This window comes from Convolutriloba macropyga, unplaced genomic scaffold, assembly GCF_964194025.1.
Source record: "Convolutriloba macropyga unplaced genomic scaffold, txConMacr16.3 SCAFFOLD_12_1, whole genome shotgun sequence".
Lineage (NCBI taxonomy): Eukaryota > Metazoa > Xenacoelomorpha > Acoela > Convolutidae > Convolutriloba > Convolutriloba macropyga.
This window is the reverse complement of record NW_027449655.1, coordinates 105,369-131,219: the sequence shown is the minus strand read 5'-3', so window position 1 is coordinate 131,219 and position 25,851 is coordinate 105,369. Positions and strand designations below refer to the sequence as shown.

General features: G+C 35.0%; 1 protein-coding gene across 1 annotated transcript; it reads left to right on the top strand.

The window, feature by feature from the left end:
* The first annotated feature begins 177 nt into the window (after positions 1–177).
* On the top strand, positions 178–22,098 carry LOC142355224 (uncharacterized). Its single transcript, XM_075407455.1, has 4 exons — positions 178–275; positions 10,466–10,667; positions 20,335–20,458; positions 21,821–22,098. The coding sequence occupies exons 2-4, from the start codon at positions 10,473–10,475 to the stop codon at positions 22,012–22,014; spliced, it is 513 nt and encodes a 170-aa protein (XP_075263570.1). The 5' UTR covers positions 178–275; positions 10,466–10,472; the 3' UTR covers positions 22,015–22,098.
* Positions 22,099–25,851: the final 3,753 nt, after the last annotated feature.

Here is a 25,851-nt window from a genome sequence, read left to right as displayed (position 1 = left end):
GAATTTGGGATTTGTATAACAGTGATTGAACATGAAGTTGACATGAGGTAGAAACTACAATCCAGTTTCAGATCTATACACATGCAGAGATACAATTTTCCTGTTATTTCTCTCTGTTTGTTTTTTTTTCAATAAAAAAAACGTCTCAACCTGAGGAGACGCTATATTACATTTGTGATTTCAGCCTCTCGCGTTGTGCTTGAAGTTGGAGACTTCACAGAGCCCAGATCACGCAAGTACTTCTACAGAATATCTGACTTCTTCTTGGCACCAAAGTAAGTTTTTGAGGTATTTTTTTACTCCATTTGAAGCGGTTGGAATATAGCCCAAATTGATGTTCCAGCTATTTCTGATCAGACCGTCCAAAACCTCCTGCGCTCCAACTATGCTCCAAATCACCTCTTGTCAGATTCAGTTTTGCGCAAAATCAATTCTCTCGAAATGTGCTCCGAATAAATATGGTTAGATTCAGATCAACTTTAAGATCAGGCTAATGTGCGATTGAAGTCAATTCTTGACAGACTTTATTTTTCTCGAAACCGTCTCTGATCAAACTCAACTGCGCTCGTAATTGATTCCTGTCAGACCTATATGCGCTAAAAAATATTTTTTGAGTTCAGGCAATCCTGCGTTATTGAGGTTGCCCAGTCCTTGGGGTTTTGTAGTACTCTGGGCTCAGGTCCAGTCCGTCTTGGACTACAGCTTGGTTGCCGATAGATGACCTATCATCTGAAAATACAAACTGTTTCCATTGGAAGTGTAATGAACTCAGTAAATTTCAATTTGATCCCAAGTGAAACAAAAAGTTTAGGCGATCACAATTTCAGCACAGGTCGCTGATGGAAAGGCTGAAAAGAAACCGTTTCGAGGCATCAAGGCTAAATGCTGCTAGGTTTTACCTAAAAATTTCTAAAATGTTTACCAAAGAAAACATTTCGTTTTTTTTTAGGTTTTAAAATTATATTTCAAAAAAATATAATCATCTAAAAAAATACTTACACTTTCTGTAAAACTTAAAAAGAGATCCGAAATCAAAACAAAAATAGTCTCTAATTACAGGTTTCATTATAAAACAAAACTCCGGCATTAGGAAATTAATTGCCTCGTTTTTTTTTACCTGAAATGATTTTTTATGGCCCAAATTTTGAGTTTTTTTGTTAAATCTTGTTTTAAAAAAAAACGAAATAAGCTTTTTGGTGTTATTTTCTAAAACTTTTGAAAAAAAATCCAAAATTTGCTAAAACATTTCGAGGCATTTCTTCGAAACAGCATTTCATCGAACTTGATATCAAGTAAAAACCAATATCATTAGGCGTCCACTGCTATCTTTTTTGAAAAAATTTAATAGGTGTTGTTAAAATTTTCCACGGCTCATTAAGAATAGAGGAGAGATAAGCGCTAGAGCAAACAGGTTACAAATTAGGTAAAAATTGCATCAGGTTTGGATGTTACCGCATAAGGATTTAACTATAACTGTGTTTGCTCAGAAAAAGAATGAAGACACTTCGGAACTAATTTCCACACTTCACTTGCTCTAGAGCAATCAGGTCTTTCAATTTAATCTTTAAAAATTAATTTGCTGACAAAATGTTTTACCTAAATTGTTTTTGAAATACAAAAATCAACTCAAGGCTGTCCTCCAAGATATCTACAACTGTTTTAAAATATCGAAAAATTGTCAAATGAAACTGATTGCTGTGAATTGGGGAAGTTTTTCTTTTGCAGATTTATTTGGCAATTGAGATTACTCACACACTCTGAAAGAGCCAAATGGACTCAGATTCATCTGCCTAGCTGACTACAAAGTAAATATATTGAACTTCAAAAGTAAATCGGCAGCCCATATATTAACGAAGGGAAAAGTATAGTATTTGACGCCTTATTACTCCAATTCTTAATCACATTTCAAAAAATTTTTTTTAAATTGATGATCCCCTACGCGAGTAGTCCTACCTACCCGTGAAATTTGAATAATAGTCAACTCACTGGATAGCCTAGTGTAAAGTTGATGAATGCATTTAAGTCTAACAACGAAAAAAATTCATCGCGAGATCACATTTAGGTAATACCTTTACTTTCACTGTAAGTTTCGGATGAACTTCATCAACTTTTTATTGGGGATTTCCACTAATTGAACGTTGTTTTTCATCTGAAGTTCATAGGTAGGTGAGAAGACCAGCGGGCATTACGTTGCAGAATTTACACCAAAACTTCCGCCTTAGTAAAATTGGATCGAAAATTAGATACATACAATGAACGAAATTAGGGGACATCCTTTGTATCTTACTTTTCGCAAAAAGGGTTCCTCGAATTTTGCGAAATAAAAGAAAATTCGGTGCAAAAAGTAGGCAACAAATCTTGTAGCACGTTTCCGCTCAATTTAGGTATCTATTATTCGAGCGCATTTTGAGCATGCAATAAGAACTTTAATAAAGTTTTAATTAAAGCTTTAAAAGCTTTAAAGTGCTTTAAATACATGCAACTACAAAAACTGATTTTTTTCCGAAAAATCCCTCGCAGATCAAAAGCTTTTTATATCAATATGGGACTGGCCGAGTTTAATAAGTAGTTATAAATAGTACTAATCAGTAGTAATAAGTAGTAATAAAGTACCATAAGTAGTAATGAAAGAGTAAAAAAGTACTACTAATAGTAATAAGTTAGGCCTAATTAAATAAGTAGTAAATAAATTAGGCTTAATTGCGGATTATATGCGAAATTGAGCTACGTTGCGTGCGAAAAATCGATGCATAAATGGAGCGGATGCGTGATACAACTCGCACAAAAAATAGGTTATTAAGTTTGTACTTGTTTTTCGCGGTCTAAATTAGGACACTTTTGCGAACACGGAATACGATAATCCCTTCCATTTTGTCGGTTTCTGCTAAAGTAGCTATTTTCCGCGCAATCCGGAGTTCACGCAATCCGGATTTATTGAGGTTGCCCAGTCCTTGGGGTTTTGCAATACTCTGGGCTTGCGTGAGTCTGGTCAGAGGTCCAGTCTAATCCTGGAATACAGCTTGGTCGCTTGTTCGGCGATAGACGACCTTGTACATGAAAAGACAAACTGTTTCCGTTAGAATTGCAATGCACTCAGTGATTTTCGATTTGATCCCAACTGAAACAAAGTTTAGGCGATCACAATTTCAGCACAGGTTACTGATGGAAAGGTTGAAAAGAAACCGTTTCGAGGCATCAATGCTAAATGCTGCTAATACTTACCTAAAATTTTCTAAAATGTTTGCCACTGAAAACATTTCCATTTTTTGAGCTTTTCGAATTATATTTCAAAAAAATATAATCATCTAAAAAAATACTTACACTTTCTGCAACACCTAAAAAGAGATCCGAAATCAAAACAAAAACAGTCTCTAATTACAGGTTTCATTATAAAACAAATGGAAAACTCGCGCATTATGAAATTAATTGCCTCGTTTTTTTTACCTGAATTGATATTTTCTGACCCAATTTTTGAGTTTATTGTTAAATCTTTTTAAAAAATAACAAAATAAGCTTTTTGATGTTGTTTTTTAAATTTTTTGAAAAAAAACATTTCCAATTTTTGCTAAAACATTTCGAGGAAGAAAACAGCATTTCTTCGAACTTGATATCAAATAAAAACCAATATCATCAGGCGTCCACTGCTATATTTTTTGGAAAAATTTAATAGGTGATGTTAATGTTTTCCACGGCCCATTGGGAGTAGGGGAGATATAAGCGTCGGAGCAAACACGTTACAAATTAGTTACAACTTGCATCAGGTTTGGATGTAACCGCATACTGATTTCAATATAACTGTGTTTGCTCGGAAAAAGAGTGAAGAGACTTGGTAACTAATATCCACACATAACTTGCTCTGGTCTCAAGAACAATGAGGTCTTTCAATTCCATCTTCAGAAAAATGTGCTGACAAAATGTTTTAACTCAACTTTTTTTGAAATACAAAAATCAACTCAAGGCCTGTTCTCCAGAATATCTAGGACTCTTTTAATTTATCGAAAAATTGTCAAGTGAAACTGATTGTAGCGAATTGGGGAAGTTCAGCGAAAAACAATTTATTGGTGAAAAATAAAGTAATTCTATCCAACTCGTGATTTTTGATAGAATATTCTTCGCCTTGCTCTGATTTGCAAGAAAACTTTGTTTTTCTTTTGCAGATTTATTTGGAAATTGAGATTACTCACACGCTCTGAAAGAGCCAAATGGACTCAGATTCATCTGCCTAGCTGACTACAAAGCAAAAGTAAGTCAGCAGCCCATAATTTAACGAAGGGAAAAGTATAGTATTTGATGCATTATTACTCCAATTCTAAATCACATTTCATAAAATTTTTTTTACATTGATGATCCCCTACGCGAGTAGTCCTACCTACCCGTGAAATTTGAATAATAGTCAACTCACTGGATAGCCTAGTGTAAAGTTGATGAATGCATTTAAGTCTAACAACGAAAAAAATTCATCGCGAGATCACATTTAGGTAATATCTTTACTTTCACTGTAAGTTTCGGATGAACTTCATCAACTTTTTATTGGGGATTTCCACTAATTGAACGTTGTTTTTCATCTGAAAAAGTTTTAATAACGACCTAATTGAAGCTTTCAAAGCCTTAAAGTGCCTTATATACATGCAACCACAAAAAATGACTTTTTTCCGAAAAATCCCCCGTAGATCAAAGGCTTTTTATATCAATATGGGACTAGCCGAGTTTAATAAGAAGCAATAAACAGTACTAATAAGTATTAATAAGTAGTATTAAAGTACCATAATTAGTAATAAAGTAGTAAAAATTTACTACTAATAGTAATAAGTTAGGCCTAACTAAATAAGTAGTAATTAAGTTAGGCTTAATTGCGGATTATATGTGAAATCGAGCAACATTGCGTACGAACAATCGATACATAAATGGAGCGGATGCGTGATACAACTCGCGCGAAAAAAAGGTTATTAAGTTTGTACTTGTATTTCGCGGCCTAAATTAGGATAATTTTGCAAACACGGGATACGATATTCCCTTCCATTTTGCCAGTTTCTGCAAAAGTAGCTATTTTCCGCGCAATCCGGAGTTCACGCAATCCGGAGTTATTGAGGTTGCCCAGTCCTTGGGGTTTTGTAGTACTCTGGGCTTGCGCGAGTCCGGTCAGAGGTCCAGTCCAATCCTGGAACACAGCTTGGTCGCTTGTTCGGCGATAGACGACCTTTTACATGAAAAGACAAACTGTTTCCGTTAGAATTGCAATGCACTCAGTGATTTTTGATTTGATCCCAACTGAAACAAAGTTTAGGCGATCACAATTTCAGCACATGTCACGGATGGAAAGGCTGAAAAGAAACCTTTGCCAGGCATCAATGCTAAAAACTGCTAATATTTACCTAAAATTTTCTAAAATGTTTGCCACTGAAAACATTTCCATTTTTTTGAGCTTTTTAAATTATATTTCAAAAAAATATAATCATCTAAAAAAATACTTACACTTTCTGCAACACCTAAAAAGAGATCCGAAATCAAAACAAAAACAGTCTCTAATTACAGGTTTCATTATAAAACAAATAGAAAACTCGCGCATTATGAAATTAATTGCCTCGTTTTTTTTACCTGAATTGATATTTTCTGACCCAATTTTTGAGTTTATTGTTAAATCTTTTTAAAAAATAACAAAATAAGCTTTTTGATGTTGTTTTTTAAATTTTTTGAAAAAAAACATTTCCAATTTTTGCTAAAACATTTCGAGGAAGAAAACAGCATTTCTTCGAACTTGATATCAAATAAAAACCAATATCATCAGGCGTCCACTGCTATATTTTTTGGAAAAATTTAATAGGTGATGTTAATGTTTTCCACGGCTCATTGGGAGTAGGGGAGATATAAGCGTCGGAGCAAACACGTTACAAATTAGTTACAACTTGCATCAGGTTTGGATGTAACCGCATACTGATTTCAATATAACTGTGTTTGCTCGGAAAAAGAGTGAAGAGACTTGGTAACTAATATCCACACATAACTTGCTCTGGTCTCAAGAACAATGAGGTCTTTCAATTCCATCTTCAGAAAAATGTGCTGACAAAATGTTTTAACTCAACTTTTTTTGAAATACAAAAATCAACTCAAGGCCTGTTCTCCAGAATATCTAGGACTCTTTTAATTTATCGAAAAATTGTCAAGTGAAACTGATTGTAGCGAATTGGGGAAGTTCAGCGAAAAACAATTTATTGGTGAAAAATAAAGTAATTCTATCCAACTCGTGATTTTTGATAGAATATTCTTCGCCTTGCTCTGATTTGCAAGAAAACTTTGTTTTTCTTTTGCAGATTTATTTGGAAATTGAGATTACTCACACGCTCTGAAAGAGCCAAATGGACTCAGATTCATCTGCCTAGCTGACTACAAAGCAAAAGTAAGTCAGCAGCCCATAATTTAACGAAGGGAAAAGTATAGTATTTGATGCATTATTACTCCAATTCTAAATCACATTTCATAAAATTTTTTTTACATTGATGATCCCCTACGCGAGTAGTCCTACCTACCCGTGAAATTTGAATAATAGTCAACTCACTGGATAGCCTAGTGTAAAGTTGATGAATGCATTTAAGTCTAACAACGAAAAAAATTCATCGCGAGATCACATTTAGGTAATATCTTTACTTTCACTGTAAGTTTCGGATGAACTTCATCAACTTTTTATTGGGGATTTCCACTAATTGAACGTTGTTTTTCATCTGAAAAAGTTTTAATAACGACTTAATTGAAGCTTTCAAAGCCTTAAAGTGCCTTATATACATGCAACCACAAAAAATGACTTTTTTCCGAAAAATCCCCCGTAGATCAAAGGCTTTTTATATCAATATGGGACTAGCCGAGTTTAATAAGAAGCAATAAACAGTACTAATAAGTATTAATAAGTAGTATTAAAGTACCATAATTAGTAATAAAGTAGTAAAAATTTACTACTAATAGTAATAAGTTAGGCCTAACTAAATAAGTAGTAATTAAGTTAGGCTTAATTGCGGATTATATGTGAAATCGAGCAACATTGCGTACGAACAATCGATACATAAATGGAGCGGATCTGTGATACAACTCGCGCGAAAAATAGGTTATTAAGTTTGTACTTGTATTTCGCGGCCTAAATTAGGATAATTTTGCAAACACGGGATACGATATTCCCTTCCATTTTGCCAGTTTCTGCAAAAGTAGCTATTTTCCGCGCAATCCGGAGTTCACGCAATCCGGAGTTATTGAGGTTGCCCAGTCCTTGGGGTTTTGTAGTACTCTGGGCTTGCGCGAGTCCGGTCAGAGGTCCAGTCCAATCCTGGAACACAGCTTGGTCGCTTGTTCGGCGATAGACGACCTTTTACATGAAAAGACAAACTGTTTCCGTTAGAATTGCAATGCACTCAGTGATTTTTGATTTGATCCCAACTGAAACAAAGTTTAGGCGATCACAATTTCAGCACATGTCACGGATGGAAAGGCTGAAAAGAAACCTTTGCCAGGCATCAATGCTAAAAACTGCTAATATTTACCTAAAATTTTCTAAAATGTTTGCCACTGAAAACATTTCCATTTTTTTGAGCTTTTTAAATTATATTTCAAAAAAATATAATCATCTAAAAAATACTTACACTTTCTGCAACACTTAAAAACAGATGTGAAATCACCAAAAATAGTCTCTAATCACAGGTTTCCTTGTAAAACAAATGGAAAACTCGCGCATTATGAAATTAATTGACTCGTTTTTTTTTTACCTGAATTGATATTTTCTGACCCAATTTTTGAGTTTATTGTTAAATCTTTTTAAAAAAACATAATAAGCTTTTTGATGTTGTTTTTTAAATTTTTTGAAAAAAAATTTTCCAAATTTTGCTAAAACATTTCGAGGAAGAAAACAACATTTCTTCAACCTTGATATCAAATAAAAACCAATATCATTAGGCGTCCACTGCTATATTTTTTGGAAAAATTTAATAGGTGATGTTAATGTTTTCCAAGGCCCATGGGGAGTAGAGGAGATATAAGCGTCGGAGCAAACACGTTACAAATTAGTTACAACTTGCATCAGGTTTGGATGTAAACGCATACGGATTTCAATATAACTGTGTTTGCTCGGAAAAAGAGTGAAGAGAATTGGTAACTAATATCTACACATAACTTGCTCTGGTCTCAAGAACAATGAGGTCTTTCAATTTCATCTTCAAAAAATGTGCTGACAAAATGTTTTAACTCAATTTTTTTTAAATACAAAAATCAACTCAAGGCCTGTTCTCCGAGATATCTAGGACTGTTTTAATTTATCGAAAAATTGTCAAGTGAATGAAACTGATTGTAGCGAATTGGGGAAATTCAGCGAAAAACAATTTGTTGGTAAAAAATAAAGTAATTCTATCCAACTCGTGACTTTGGATAGAGTATTCTGCGCCTTGCTCTGATTTGCAAGAAAACTTTGTTTTTTTGTAGATTTATTTGGCAATTGGAATTACTCACACGCTCTGAAAGAGCCAAATGGACTCAGAATCATCTGCCTAGCTGACTACAAAGTAAATATATTGAACTTCAAAAGTAAGTCAGCAGCCCATAATTTAACGAAGGGAAAAGTATAGTATTTGATGCATTATTACTCCAATTCTTAATCACATTTCAAAAAACTTTTTTTAAATTGATGATCCCCTACGCGAGTAGTCCTACCTACCCGTGAAATTTGAATAATAGTCAACTCACTGGATAGCCTAGTGTAAAGTTGATGAATGCATTTAAGTCTAACAACGAAAAAAATTCATCGCGAGATCACATTTAGGTCATACCTTTATTTTCACTGTAAGTTTCGGATGAACTTCATCAACTTTTTATTGGGGATTTCCGCTAATTGAACGTTGTTTTTCATCTGAAGTTCATAGGTAGGTGAGAAGACCAGCGGGCATTACGTTGCAGAATTTACACCAAAACTTCCGCCTTAGTAAAATTGGCTCGAAAATTAGATACATACAATGAACGAAATTAGGGGACATCCTTTGTATCTTACTTTTCGCAAAAAGGGTTCCTCGAATTTTGCGAAATAAAAGAAAATTCGGTGCAAAAAGTAGGCAACAAATCTTGTAGCACGTTTCCGCTCAATTTAGGTATCTATTATTCGAGCGCATTTTGAGCATGCAATAAGAACTTTAATAAAGTTTTAATTAAAACTTTAAAAGCTTTAAAGTGCTTTAAATACATGCAACTACAAAAACTGATTTTTTTCCGAAAAATACCTCGCAGATCAAAGGCTTTGTATATCAATATGGGACTGGCCGAGTTTAATAAGTAGTAATAAATAGTACTAATAAGTAGTAATAGGTAGTAATAAAGTACCATAATTAGTAATAAAGTAGTAAAAAAGTACTACTAATAGTAATTAGTTAGGCCTAACTAAATAAGTAGTAATTAAGTTAGGCTTAATTGCGGATTATATGTGAAATCGAGCTACATTGCGTGCGAAAAATCGATACATAATTGGAGCGGATGCGTGATACAACTCGCGCGAAAAATAGGTTATTAAATTTGTACTTGTATTTCGCGGCTTAAATTGGGATACTTTTGCAAACACGGGATACGATATTCCCTTCCATTTTGCCGGTTTCTGCTAAAGGAGCTGTTTTCCGCAATATTTTTCCACTTTCAATGTATTAACATAGTAAAAACGAACACGAGATACACACATCGGGCATATCTATCCGTGACAATTTGGGTATACCTCTGCATCGTAATGGGGAGAATCAATAGTGAAACAATTGTTTTCAAAATTTGAATTTGAGTTTGAGTAAAAATAGGGGTGCTAACTTTTTGTCGATATTTTATTGAAATTCGGTAACACAATGCTAGTGTGCGGAATTTCAACTTTGGGTATTCCCCATTATAGCCCCCAGAGCTCAGTGATCAGATAACCTATGCCTCTCCCCCAACCATGGTTATTCTATCAATATATATAATCATGGGGGCTATAATAGGAAAGACTATAAACTTCTTATTGCTGTCTCGCCAAATGAGTGGGAAGTTCTTTGTCAAATTTAAGTTCGTTGCAATTTTTGCAGAAAATGATCCAACAAGTGTGAAACAAAACTAAATCAAGAGTGAACTGTAAAAATGCAGATTCAACTATGATTGAAGAAAATGCAAGGCAGTAAAATTAACTTCACTAATTTGATTAAAGGCACTAAAACTCTGCGAGAACAACGTGGCTGTAATTTTTCAAAAAAAGCCACCTAGGTTGCAATGCTAAAAATGAGGAGACCATTTAGAATGTGATGGGTCACGGGAATAAATCTGGAAAACCTGATAAACATTTCTCTGAAAATATCTGGCAAAGAATCTTTCCAGATTCGACTACAGTGACAACCAAAACTTTATAAAAAACAATTGAGTACCGTAAAAATCCCGCCTCCCACATGCGATGTTTCATATTTCTACAAAATTTAAGTTTTCCCTTTTCGATTAGCTTCATCATGGACGACGAACCAGTGAATGACCTGGCTCTTATCAAAACGGACCGGATAATTGAGCGGAGCCAGTTCTATTCTCTACCTATCTGCACAATGGCGACACTTCGTGAACAATTATTTCAGACCATTATAGCAGCATGTGGTATGGGCTCTGTTTTCGGAAACAAAAGCAAACCAATTTTCCCAGAAACTCTTCAGGTAGGTATGAAGAATTTTGAAAATTGTTATAATCATTTATTAAATTCTCGAGGACTTAATAAATGAGTATCACAATTTTCAAAGATTAAAGAACCAATCTGAAAACGAATTTGTTATACGGTGATTGGTACTGATCGTTTTGATCAATACCAAATCTGATCAAGAACAATAAGGCCATAACAGCCTATTTTTTGGGTCGGAAGTTTAAATTTTTCTTTTTCAAAAACCAATTTAATTGTTTATGAGGGAGATAACCCACCCCCCTCCTTCCGAGAAAACACCCCCTACTCTTTCAAATAACAAAATGTATGAAAATTAAAAGCATTAGCCAATCAAACGGGGAAAAAAAAATTGGTATTGCGGCAAAAAAACGTGCTCCGGTCTTAAAAACGTGACTTAAAGGTATAAGGGCTGCTGCACACCACAAAATAAAGTTAAGGTAATTTTACCTTAAAAAACATCCTAACTCACCTTAACTGTTAAGGTAGATTTGCCTTTCCTTAACTCACCATAACTAAGCCTAATTTTACCTGAAATTTACCTGAAAAGTTAAAGCCTCACTACCTTAAAAAAAACCTTAAATTTTACTCTAACTTCCCTTAAAATTACCTTAATTAATTACCTTAAAATTACCTTAAATAATTACCTTAAAATTACCTGATGCAGAGAAAGTTTGTCTCTTTGCAGAATAAGAACAGCCTCTCTGTCTTCAAGAATCTTCACTAAGATTCCAAACTAGGTCTCAATTCTATATCTTTGATGCTTTTCTGGCAAATCTCTGGCTCTTTCCTGCATTTATTTCTCAAGCTTCTAAAACTTAATTCTGTAAATGATATAGATTAAGTTGAAATCCGACCCAAATGGCAGAACACTTTTAAGCTCAGAGTAATTATTGGTTATTTTAACAACACGTGGGGTGTAACAGGGATCTATTCTGCTTTTACCCCCCCCCCCCCCACCCCCGATACAATATATATGTTGTTATATAGCACGTTACTATGTCAAAAATTAGCGCCTTTGGGGCGTAAAAGATATAAGCCCACTAAGCTGGGGGAGGGGGGGGTGGTGGCAAAACAGAATAGATCCTAACAAAGCATATCCTTCTATTATTTGAAAAATTTTCACATTTTAATTTTCATACCATGTTATAAATTTTTCATGTGTCCTCGCGCCCCATTGAATTAATTGGGAGCGAGTTTTTTTTCATCGCAATAACTTACTCGACAAACCTCATACCAGAAATCAAAACGCACCTCTTGAAACGCTTTTTCAACTTTGACACTTTTACAAGTTTTTCATGTGCAGCTGCACGATCTGTGTAGCGCCAGATTTTCATCTATAAAGTGCCAGACTTGACATTTTCAATTAGTGTTTTTCAAGCAGGACCACGTGACTCAGTTGGACAAACTCGCATATATGAAACCACATATTTGAAGTCATTTTTTTCTGTTTAGCTCCCAGTACGTTATGCTCCTACAGTAACAGAACAGAGGCCAATAATTAGAAAACTAGCATGTAAAAAAATGCCACGTTCGTCTTGGGGCGCAAAAAATATGAACCCACTAAGCTGTGGGGGGGGGGGTTGTCGATCCGGAACCGCTACGCAGTTCTCAGTTAATTCCAGGTTGCCTCATTGGCTTTATCATTGCAATCGCTCGTTTCACCTTGGTGATTATCTAAGGTGCTTTTTTCAAATCATAATATAATTTTGATCTTTTCCGTTTGTGCCCCCCCCCCGTACGTCATTCAACCCCCAGTTACAGGACACGTGTCCTTACACGTTAAATCAATACTTAAAAATATGGCTCGTTCGTCTGGGGAGTGCAAATAGTATGCAACCACTAAGCTGGGGGGCACAAACTGAAATGATACCATCTTTTTTACTCGTTAGGGACAATTTTTTATGACAAAAAATTGAGTGACTTTTTTTCGATTCGAGAATGGCATACTTCAATGAAACTTTTGATAAGTTTTTCCCGATATCGCGGAATGTTTACCCTCTCATGTTAGAAAAAATGTTTACCCTCTCATTTTAGGAAAACGGGTTGTTTACCCTATCATGTTTACCCTCTCCAAGCAGGAACAGGTGTCTCAGTTCGACAAACTCGCATATATGAAATCACATATTTGAGGTCATCTTTTCAGTTCAGCCCCCAGTACGTTATGCTCCTACAGTAACCGAACAGAGGCCAATAATTAGAAAACTAGCATGTAAAAACATGCCACGTTCGTCTTGGGGCGCAAAAAATATGAACCCACTAAGCTTTGGGACAGGGGGAGGGGGGAGAGTCGTAGATCCGGAACCGCTACGCAGTTCTCAGTTAATTCCAGGTTGTCTCATTGGCTTTATCATTGGAATCACTCGTTTCACCTTGGTGATTATCTAAACTGCTTTCTTCAAATCATAATATAATTTGGGTCTTTTCCGTTTTTGCCCCCCCCAGTACGTCATTCAGCCCCCAGTTACAGGACACGTGTCCTTACACGTTAAATCAATACTTAAAAATATGGCTCGTTCGTCTGGGGAGTGCAAATAGTATGCACCCACTAAGCTGGGGGGCACAAACTGAAATGATACCATCTTTTTTACTCGTTAGGGACAATTTTTTATGACAAAAATTTGAGTGACTTTTTTTCGATTCGAGAATGGCATACTTCAATGAAACTTTTCATAAGTTTTCCCCGATATCGCGGAATGTTTACCCTCTCATGTTAGAAAAAATGTTTACCCTCTCATGTTAGGAAAACGGGTTGTTTACCCTATCATGTTTACCCTCTCCAAGCAGGAACAGGTGTCTCAGTTCGACAATCTCGCATATATGAAATCACATATTTGAAGTCATCTTTTCAGTTCAGCCCCCAGTACGTTATGCTCCTACAGTAACCGAACAGAGGCCAATAATTAGAAAACTAGCATGTAAAAACATGCAACGTTCGTCTTGGGGCGCAAAAAATATGAACCCACTAAGCTTTGGGACGGGGGGAGGGGGGGGGGGGGAATTGTAGATCCGGAACCGGTACGCAGTTCTCAGTTCATTCCAGGTTGTCTCATTGGCTTTATCATTGGAATCGCTCGTTTCACCTTGTTGATTATCTAAACTGCTTTCTTCAAATCATAATATAATTTGGGTCTTTTCCGTTTTTTCCCTCCCCCAGTACGTCATTCAGCCCCCAGTTACAGGAGACGTGTCCTTACACGTTAAATCAATACTTAAAAATATGGCTTGTTCGTATGGGGTGTGCAAATAGTATGCACCCACTAAGCTGGGGGGGCACAAACTGAAATGATACCATCTTTTTACTCGTTAGGGACAATTTTTTATGACAAGATTTTGAGTAACTTTTTTTGATTCGAGAATTGCATACTTCAATGAAACTTTTCATTAGTTTTTCCCGATATCGAGGAATGTTTAGCCTGTCATGTTAGAAAAAAATGTTTACCCTCTCATGTTAGGAAAACGGGTTGTTTACACTCTCATGTTTACCCTCTCCAAGCAGGAACAGGTGTCTCAGTTCAACAAACTCGTATATACGAAGCCACATATTTGAAGTCATCTTTTCCGTTTAGCCCCCAGTACGTTATGCTCCTACAGTAACCGAACAGAGGCCAATAATTAGAAAACTAGCATGTAAAAACAAACCACGTTCGTCTTGGGGCGCAAAAAATATGAACCCACTAAGCTTTGGGACGGGGGGAGGGGGGAGAGTTGTAGATCCGGAACCGCTACGCAGTTCTCAGTTCATTCCAGGTTGTCTCATTGGCTTTATCATTGGAATGGCTCGTTTCACCTTGGTGATTATCTAAACTGCTTTCTTCAAATCATAATACAATTTGGGTCTTTTCCGTTTTTGCCCCCCCCCAGTTCGTCATTCAGCCCCCAGTTACAGGACACGTGTCCTTACACGTTAATTCAATACTTAAAAATATGGCTCGTTCGTCTGGGGAGTGCAAATAGTATGCACCCACTAAGCTGGGGGGCACAAACTGAAATGATACCATCTTCTTTACTCGTTAGGGACAATTTTTTGTGACAAAAATTTGAGTGACTTTTTTTCGATTCGAGAATGGCATACTGCATTGAAACTTTTCATAAGTTTTTCCCGATATCGCGGAATGTTTACCCTCTCATTGTAGAAAAAATGTTTACCCTCTCATGTTAGGAAAACTGGTTGTTTACCCTATCATGTTTATCCTCTCCAAGCAGGAACAGGTGTCTCAGTTCGACAAACTCGCATATATGAAATCACATATTTGAAGTCATCTTTTCCGTTTAGCCCCCAGTACGTTATGCTCCTACAGTAACCGAACAGAGGCCAATAATTAGAAAACTAGCATGTAAAAACAAACCACGTTCGTCTTGGGGCGCAAAAAATATGAACCCACTAAGCTTTGGGGCGGGGGGAGGGGGAGAATTGTAGATCCGGAACCGCTACGCAGTTCTCAGTTCATTCCAGGTTGTCTCATTGGCTTTATCATTGGAATCGCTCGTTTCACCTTGTTGATTATCTAAACTGCTTTCTTCAAATCATAATATAATTTGGGTCTTTTCCGTTTTTTCCCTCCCCCAGTACGTCATTCAGCCCCCAGTTACAGGAGACGTGTCCTTACACGTTAAATCAATACTTAAAAATATGGCTTGTTCGTCTGGGGAGTGCAAATAGTATGGACCCACTAAGCTGGGGGGGCACAAATTGAAATGATACCATCTTTTTTACTCGTTAGGGACATTTTTTTATGACAAGATTTTGAGTAACTTTTTTCGATTCGAGAATGGCATACTTCAATGAAACTTTTCATTAGTTTTTCCCGATATCGAGGAATGTTTACCCTTTCATGTTAGAAAAAATGTTTACCCTCTCATGTTGGGGAAAACGGGTTGTTTACACTCTCATGTTTACCCTCTCCAAGCAGGAACAGGTGTCTCAGTTCGACAAACTCGCATATACGAAGCCACATATTTGAAGTCATCTTTTCCGTTTAGCCCCCAGTACGTTATGCTCCTACAGTAACCGAACAGAGGCCAATAATTAGAAAACTAGCATGTAAAAACAAACCACGTTCGTCTTGGGGCGCAAAAAATATGAACCCACTAAGCTTTGGGGCGGGGGGAGGGGGGAGGGTTGTTGATCCGGAACCGCTACGCAGTTCTCAGTTAATTCCAGGTTGTTTCATTGGCTTTATCATTGTAATCGCTCGTTTCACCTTGGTGATTATCTAAGATGTTTTTTTGCAAATCATAATATATTTTAGATCTTTTCCGTTTGTGCCCCCCCCCCAGTTACAGGACACCTGTCCTTACACGTTATATCACTTTTTTTAAAAATATGGCACGTGCGTCTGGGGGTTGCAAATAGTATGGACCCACTAAGCGGGGGGGGGGGGCACAAACTGAAATGATACTCGTTAGGGACAATGATCTTTTTTAGTCGTTAGGGACAATTTTTTGTGACAAAATTTTGAGTGATTTTTTTTTCGATTCGAGAATGGCATGCTTCAATGAAACTTTTCATTAGTTTTTCCCGATATCGCGGAATGTTTACCCTCTCATGTTAGGAAAACGACAAGGAAGATGGCAGCTAAAAATAATACTGGTCTATGAATAGAACTGAGTACTTCACTAACTGCAGTGATCCACGGATGTGCTAGATTTAGTTTAAAACATCTAGCCATAGTCAAACATGATACTTTTGGGTATTTCCAGAAACCAGGACGTTTCTACAAACAATGTTTACGCTCTCCTGTTTCCTTGTTTGTGTTACAATCGTGTTTCTGAGAAAAAATTTTGAAAAAATCAAGTGATTGAAAAAACAAGAGTTTGTGTTTGTGTGAAAGGCTGAATGGCACGGAAAATGTGTTGAGTTATAACTTAAAGTTTGTCACGACAACAATGATTCATCAAATATAACATTTGCTGTACAGTTTTTCTTTTTTATTACATTTTTGATACAGATTTTTAAACCTACACATGAAAATCGAAGCTTATGATAGAACTTTTTTACTAGGCCAAGATATCAGCTGCATTTCAGCGCATTTATTCTATGGAAAGTTGCCAAAGTGCCGAAATTTAAAAATGCGGCACATTTCTTGCAAAAGTTAAGCGCTTAGCCTATTTCCCAAATAACTTTTTTTAATCAAATTTTCAGCGACTTTCTTTCAAAATTTCCTCGCTTCCTTTGCAAAAATTCAGCGCCATATATCACACTTCTCACAAAAAATATAATCTTTATAAAATCAGATGGTCTGTCTTTTCTATCTTGAAAGATTTCATTATATAAATAATTACTAAATTAAGAGTGTGAGTGTGTGCAGTGAAGTGTCATTGGTTCGCAATTTCCGCGGCCTTCAGCGCATTTTTATGTAAACTTTTGCCCTGAAGATTTACTATCTAATTTAATATTTATCAATACGCAATATTTTTTACATAGTTTTATGGCATGCTTACACTATCGTTTATCAGTATACAGTTAAATAGGTGACGGTTAATAAAGAATAGACGAAGTTTCGAGACAAAAATTAACCTCATTGTTCACTAAAAAATCCATTTTTTTCTGTTAGTAATTGAAAAAGTTTAAAATTTGGCATGCAACTTTTTCAAGCTGCAACCCATACTTTGGATTTGATATTTGTTTCAGTAGCATTTTTGGCCTTTTACATTACAAGATGTTTTGTATAATCGCAGATGATTTGCTGTTGTCGTGTTTTTGATCATGGCAAAAATAATTACACAATGTTTTTCAACTCGTTAATGTGTGATTGCATTTTGAATGTGTGTGATCATGCAAGTGTTTTCAGGAATGTGTCATTCAGAGCGTTTCATACACAATCTTTGCAGCCTCGAGGGCATAATTTTGTCAGCCTTTTGCCCCGAACTCTTGCCACCTAAATTAGTCTTATTTAATATTTGAAGTTATTAATTGTTTATTAATATACCTTACAAAACAGCTTACTAGTATAGAATCAAATTGGGTGAAAATTAATAAAATAATAAACAAATAATAAATTAATAAATAAAGTTTCTAGACACAGGCAATGTACAAACAGTTTGAAAATGAGCTGCAATTTTCAAGAATCAGCGTTTTTCATCCAAATTTGTTCAAAAGATTCAAAGCATTTCTACAAACACTCATCTAATGATTTCGTGCCAAAAATTACAAAAATTAGCACATTTCGGTTGATTCCTCGCATATTTTTTGAAAAAGTCTAAACCTGAGTTAGATCAGTAATTATTAGTAAGTAAACTCTGCTTACTGGCGCGCTATGTACATTTATCTATTTTTGTTTTTTAAATAACCGGGTCACAATTGCAGAGGAAAAGAATCTGTTATGAGGAAGATAGTGAAAGATGTCGAGTTAAGCTTGTTTTACGGGATACAAAGTATATAAAAGTCTGAACAATTTTCCAGAAATAATCTCATTCTCCATCTAAAAATCCTTTTTTTCCTGTTAGTGTTCAAAAAGTTTTGAAAGTTGGCAAGAATTCCTTCAAGTTGCAACCCACAATCTGGATTTAACGGGTTTCAGCAGAATTTTTAGACTTTTCCAATCCAAGTTGTTTTGTATAATCACAGATGTTTTTTGTTGTGCTGTTGACTTACGGAAAAAATAACACACTGTTTTTCGGCTCGTTCCTTTGAAACAAAAATAACATAAACCGCTCTCGAAGAATAATTGTAAGGTGTCTTTCAAGATACAAAAGTTGTTTATCTGGGTTTTCGATGAAAAATAACGTTGCCAGGTTGTCCGAACAGGAATATCTTGGTAAGGCCCTTCTAAGGCACCATGTAAGTCTTAGAATAAAACCGTAATAAGATGTTGATGATTTTTCTACGGTACGTAGTAGGGCAGCACTAAAATTTCTACCGTTTCAAAGCTGTATCCAGGTTAATAAGCTGCCGAACTAAGACCGTATCAATGTTGATCAAGGATCAATGAGCCGTACTATTGCCCTACAATGGCCTTACAAGTGGTGGAAAACTCTCTAGTCAGCTTAAAAACTAAAATTTTGAGGTTTTCCGGGAAAGTTTCTTGTTTTCCATCCCCTTTTTTACTCTGGATCGGGGGGGGGGCAGTGGCAGAGTTACTGAAATATTTAAAGGAGAAGTAAGTCCGAGCAAACACTTAAACCGCGCCCTTTTACATTTATACACCAAAAAACAATACCATACTTATACGGCACCGTATTAAGATTTGTAACTTTGAACTTTTTTGAAGTAAAGTTTTATGATCATTGGGGTTAAATTTTGATAATTCGAAGACCTGAAAAAAGTACCTCAGAAGTCTTACAAAACTTGATGTGTTGCGTGAAAACTTGTACCAAGTGATAAGAAATAATGCAGAAATGAGCGTTATTCTTCATATCTTTTTTAGGAGTTCAGACTTAAAAAACTCGAAAGCGCCAAAATTGGTTACATTGCCGTAGAAAAACTATCAACAAAATTAGTATACTAAGATTCGTATGTTTTCTACGGCATCGTATAAGTATTTGAAAATTTTTGAAGTTTCGATTGAGGTGGGCAGCCTGGATTACTGCCGATGAGAGATTGGGTAAGACCAAACACGCAGACCTTTAAATTTTTTCGGTCTTTTATCGACTAATTGTGATTTCGGCATCACACTGAATAAACCAAAACAAGCAGAAATTTCAGACGCAATGAAATCCAGAACAAAAGTGAAGTTACCCAGAAATTGCGACATGTTGAACGGACTGCATCAAAGTAATTGTGTTGCGCAGCCCTACTTGTAATCCCAGATTTAGAAAAAAAATACAAAAAAATCAAGGAGTCAATCATCAAGACGCTGGTTAATTCTATAGTGATGGTCCAGATTGATCAGCTATCCAGACGGAAAAGACCTCTGATCAAAATTTCAGGACCGAAATGAACCCTTATAGGACCTTCCAGAAGGAAATGATCTCTGATCAGACCGTACACAGAACATATTTTCAACCATAGTGCACTTATGATCAGCCTCAAAATCAGAGCATTGTCTAGATATATGCCTAGACTATGTTCAGACTTTCCAGAACGAAAACAATTATAATATGGCCATTTCATGAAAATTAGTGATATATCCAGTTGATGTTTTCAGCAGTATATTCTATTCAACTAAAGAGCAGCCCACCACAAGAATAATGCTATTAAAAAAATCAACGGGTTTTTGAAATATAGTTCGTTTAATATGGCATTGTTGCTTGTTCCTAAATAGATAGACCAACGAAGACAGCTTTCCACAACAAACGTCTTGATCTGCAGTTATTCAAAATTACTTGTAAAGGGAAACAGCATTTTCATCCAGCTGGACTCTTTGGTTCTGATCAGCACTATCAGAATTCAGATGACTCTGATCAGAACCCTGCTTTATTGTTATCTCGTAGTGGAGCCAACATCAAAAATACTACAAAAAAAAACTAAAAGGAAAAACTGCGCTCGATATGTTTTCTGCTCAAAATATTTTGTGATCAGACTGACAAGACCCATATCAGACAATGGTCCAGACGAACCGTTTTCGAGACCCGGTAATCTTGGTGTATGGGAACACACAGCTATTCATTAGAGCGCACGTCCTAATTTAGCTTAATAGCTTAATTTCGGCCTGGAACTCAGCCTGGATTACGACTCCGATTGCGAGCAAAGTTTTCATTGGATAGCCCAGTGTTTTTCGTTTTAGGAGACGTTGTTTCATCAAACACATTTCGAAGGCGTGACTCCATATAGTTTAGTCGAGTGTCCGATGGATAGAATATGCACACATCCTGTAATAGATGGTGGCAGTATATGTGCTATGGATGAAGGCACGATTCAAAGTTTCTTGTTACTTACTTTTGGATTCTTTAGAACTTTTTGCGGATCTCTCACGTAATCATATACCAGGCGATCGTTACTATTTTCATTCAGATTTGTCATCTCCTGAAATTGTAATAATTCAGGAGACATTTTCTTGGTTTTTTTGAACTGCAAAAAAGATAAATGGTCTCTTGGAACAAAATTGGCTTCTTTAAAAAATTCAATTGTTCAAATAATTGTCCCATCTTAAGAGCTATCATTTTATGATCAAATCTTATTCTACAGCAAACATTCTCTTAATTTTTTGAATCAAGTGGACATTATTTATAACTGAATGGTTTCAACTCTGAATAAATCACAGCACAAGAAATTCATGGTTCACCAAAACAGTTTTTTTATTTACAAATACCCTTTAAACAATACAGAGCATTGACGTATTAAACGTTGAAAAAAACTAACAAACGAAAATAAGTTTTTTGATTAGGATTACTTTTGAAATAGTTGCCCTCGATTCATAAAACAGCTTTTTGAGATTTATAATGACTTTGAGCTTGTTTTTGATTTGATTTGTTTTGACTAAATATCAACTGATAAAAAATTCAATATATAAGCTGAAAAATATAAAATATGAAAATTATGGTTTCTGTATCTGATGAAACTAAAGAATTAATGAAAATATCAGCCATCTTTGTTGTGAGTTCCTGAGTATATAAAGTTATGAGGAAAATCAAAATAGTTTTGTTCCAATGAAAAAAGCGAGCCCTTACAGGTATGAGTTTTATAAAACATATGTTCCTAAAAGTGTGATTCTTATACAATATAAAATATACAAATATGAAAATTTCATCAGAGAAGATGAATTGCTTACGGGAAAGCGCAAAATAAAACTTTGCGTTAGTTTAACTTCTTGTTTCTTTGAAAATTTATACTTGTTTCTGAAATTTGAAAATTTTCATAATAGTTTTTTAGCTTTTTTGATGTTATGCAATTTGAACGCATTAACGATTCGTTCATTTTCAACATAAAATCAATAACAACACACAACTTTCTACTGAAACTTGTTCATATTTTTCTCACTCAGGATTATTTTTTTCATAATTGACACAACGCCGCGAACAAGACACTCGTCCTCAAGACGGCAGACAACACGTTTGTACATAGATTATTTTGAGAAAAGCGCGCCTTATGTAGCTTTATTTTAAGAAGAAAAAATGTGTTATTTGTATTTTTGTGACATATATCAACATGTCCTGCATTAAACAGCAGGTGATTTTTAAATTTTAGATTTAAGTGAGAGATAACAATATATAGCAAAGTTGTTAACATAATTGTGAAGAAGTGACAAGAAATCAAAATGTTTGACGTCACAGGTAGTCCACTATACAAGCTGCACTGCATAACAGGAGAAACTGAATGTGTTTATGGAATTGCGAGTTTCTACAGAAATATTCAAGATGAGGACCAGACTGCAGTTTGTAACGGAGGGAGCTACTTTGCAAGTGTTGTTTACCTTCAAGAATGGATTACAACAACACTAATCCGCAACATAAACAATGAAAATTAGTTAAATAAATAATGAAAAGTAAGGTATTTTTGAACAATTTTGCTACGTTGAACTAAAAATTCTCAGTTGTACGAATTCCATCAAAAAAGTTCTCAAAGTCTTTTTTTCATGCGAGATTTCAGATTTTCATATGATTAATTTTCATCAATGCGCCTTTGGAAGGAGAGAAAAACTTCTCGTCTGTTTGACCGGGAAAATAAATTTTGAGGTAATCATGTGAAGGCGGGCTACATAATTATTTATTGAAAAATACTAGGCAACGCCTATTATTATAAATTAAGCAGGACGAGCTGGATTCTGTTTTCAATTTGTAAGGCTTCTAACGTGTGTTTTCAGGCCTTGAACAGAATATCTTCATTGAAATCCACGTTTTGGGGTAGCAAAGAGGTGCTGATCACGTTTAATTTCAAAATTTTCCTATTTTTGGTAAAAACTTTTTGAAGTGAACCTTTTTTTTCTGAGTCGAGTTTGGGACAAGACTTGACATATGTTGTATCATATTTAGTGCAAGTCTTAGCAGATCTTTGATATGATATGCTTAAAAAAATTTTGTTAGACAATGAAGACACTATCCCAGTCGAGTTCGATTGGTTATGTTGGAAGATCTTGTAAAGTTCGGGCAGAAATTTTTAAGATGATAGATTGCCCTGCACGATTTTCATAATCTTGAAGATCTTGCAAGATAATCATTTGTGTTGCATGAACCTTGCAAAAAAAATCCTCTTGGAAAAATGCAAAGAAATGGAACATGATTGAACATTATCAGAATGAGACGGGAGCGTTATTTGCAAACACTTTTTTGTTATTACGAAGTTTTACGACCACGATAATAATCAATGATGTTTTTCGTCTGCCAAAAACCAAGATGTGAAGTAATTTAAGAAAATATTTTGTATTGTTTTACAAAACAAGAATGGTGAAATGCGAAAATGTATAAATAATTGATAAGATTAAGCATTAATATCAACTACTCTAACTTTTTCCAAAAAATAAAAAAAAATGAAATAGGTTTTTGCGGAAAACTAAAAGAAATAGACAATGGTATAAAAGTTTTGTGGAGGTCTATATTTGTGTTTGTATTTCTCACCGAAACCTTAAACCTTTAGTTGACTGAAATTAATTTGTAATTTAGTAAAATACTAATCTATAGCTGATGTAATTTTTGATAAATTATCTCTTAAAGTTCACTCAATTAATTTATAGGAACTTTTTGCTCTGAAGGAACGCAATAGGTCTATAACAGCCAAGGAGAGCAGAGCGCGACCGGAACAAATTTGCATGAATCTTACCAGATATCCATTCGTATTGCAAGACCTTGCAAGATAGCCAGCAGATTGGAAGATAATGCATCGCAGTCATATTTTGCAAGAATCATACAAATTCTGGCAAATATAATAATTTGGTGTCGACTAGAGTTTGTACATTTAGTAAAATCAAAATAAACGCCAAAGTGCCTTAAAAAAATTTTGTTTTGGATTCGTAAATTTATCACTTTTTTAAAAATTGAATAAGATGTCATTTGTTTGCACCAAAAACTTTTATGCAAATGGTTGAAACTGTGAATGAATAGAAATATTTTCAAGGTCTGATTTTTTTACTATTTGTAAATTTTGTGGAAACTATTGGTTTTTCTGGTGCTTCTTTCGCATTGAAGTTTCTTGATGGCAGGTTGCAGCAAATGCCAGTCTTTCTACTTCGCAATCTTAGGGAAAAAATTCGAAGAGCTACGATCATTCATTCTTTACTCACGATTTTGCAAGTCTGGGCTAATTCTCATAAAAATTTTCATTCTAGTAGATTCTGATTAAGAAAATTTTAATTTTCCTAATTAAAATTTTAATTAAGAAGATTAAGAAAATTTTAATTTTCAAGGCTATTTTCTAGGCTAACCAACTTCGGTTAGCCAAACTAATGAGCTACACTGAAGAAACCGCCGGTTCTCAAAATGAGAAAAAAGGTTGCAATAACTTTTGTGTAACCTTTTTTAACTAGACGACGGACTGAAACTTTTTCATAAAAAATAATTTACGTGAGTAAAAGAAAGTAATTGAAGGCAAAACGATGAAAAATATTGTGACGTTGTTGAGGTCAAGAAATTTAATCGAGGAAAGGATGCAAAATGTGATAAGCGGCCATCCTTACATTCTTCAATTATGCATATGTGTAATTTAAAGGCGCTGAAGATAGGAAATACAAATTCTTATCTGAGGCTTGGTGATATGTTTTAAGTTGCGTTGAATATTGTTAATTTCATTCAGAATTTGACAGCAAACTGAAGCATATATTTTTCTCATCGCCAAAACAGCACTCGATTAGATACGCACCTATCAGCCCCACTTAGAATGTTTTTTTTTTCAGTTCAATGATTGCTTTTCACCAGGTTTGTTCACTTATCACACAAATAAAATAACGTGACACTTAATTTCCTTTCTACCATAATAATTAATTTAAAAAAGTTTAAAGCTTCAATGGTTTTTCACACAAAATTTGGAAAAGAAATGAAACAAGACCTTTGAAAAGCTGCAAAAAAGAGATTGAATTTTTTTTCGATATGTGGGTCCCTGTTTAGAAAATGCTTTAGGATTTTGTATGCAATTAAAAATGTATTCGTGATGCAAATATTTTCAGTTTACACCCTAGTAGATGTTCAGCTCTAAACTTTCGGTGCTTTGCGGCTAATTTTACCTACATTTGACGCAATTTCTTTATGTAAGCGTTTGATAAGTTTTCACTATAGTTAATTTCGACAATAGAGTTCATTTTATTAGTGTCGACAATAGTTCCTAATAGTTCTTTTGCTTAGCTTCGACAATAATTTCATGAAACTGTTTTTTTTACGAATCATCGACTTGCAAAAAATAGTTTCTTTAAATTTTTAGCCACGACTATTGCTTAATTTTAGTCCAGACTACTTCATCATTAGCGCAACTTACAATAAAAACGAATGTTTTTTTTCTCTTTTGAAACTTGATGTGAACAAACCCCATAAGAAGTGTGGGAAAGATTTTCACGTTCTTCTTATAATGTTGTTAAATCATGGAGTATTTACCTCGAAACAAATTGCAGGAAATGGTACGATTCATTTTGTAAAGTGATTTTCATTTGTGTTTTCCTTTAGAACTACACACAAAATAGTTTTTGATCCAAATCAGTTGAGCGAGTTTTAAGTATGACGGCGAACAACATTTACTTTAATTGGAGATTAATTCGCTCTGAAGGTCAAGATTTAGTTTCTAGTTTTCTTAGTTTTAACAAGGGTTTCAAACTTTTATGCTCAACCAGTTCCTGGAGAGCTCAATCAAGTTCACAAACTAAAAAAAAACCAAACCGACAATTTGAAGACCAGATTTTATAAGTGACTTTTATGCAGGTTTGGCGCTCTTTTTTTTGTTCGAAGAAGATGTAATTGTATATAGAACTTTTCTGTTCAGCTTCCTTTTCCGCTGGGATACTTTTAGCACTAACCAAAAAAAAGTTTAATTTTCATGAAGTTTGTCACTTTGTAACAACTATAGATAAAGTAGTTCCTAAAACGGTGACAGTTGCAGTGTTGTGTGGGCTATTTCGAAAAGGATTTGGAAACAATTAACCCGGTTTCCTTCAAACAAATATTTATGTCAAGGGCATTTTCTCCCGAAGGCCGGACCAGGACCACGAGCATACTTTGTTGTAAACATACAAAATTTCCGGTTGTCGATTTCAACAAATGTTTAAGAATAGAAAAGCTTTTAAGTCAGTCAGAAAGGAACCGAAAGGAATCATATGATGAGTTCCAACATACAATTGCTTCAGATACTAATTGATTGACGGTTGAGACCTCACGACATTTTGCTTCCT

Bases quoted from the DNA above. Each gene is read 5' to 3' on its own strand.
- LOC142355224 (XM_075407455.1), top strand. From the start codon at position 10,473: ATGGACGACGAACCAGTGAATGACCTGGCTCTTATCAAAACGGACCGG. The intron at 10,668-20,334 runs GTAGGTATGAAG...TTTTCGTTTTAG, and splicing joins TTTTCCCAGAAACTCTTCAG to GAGACGTTGTTTCATCAAAC. The intron at 20,459-21,820 runs GCACGATTCAAA...TTGACGTCACAG, and splicing joins TATATGTGCTATGGATGAAG to GTAGTCCACTATACAAGCTG.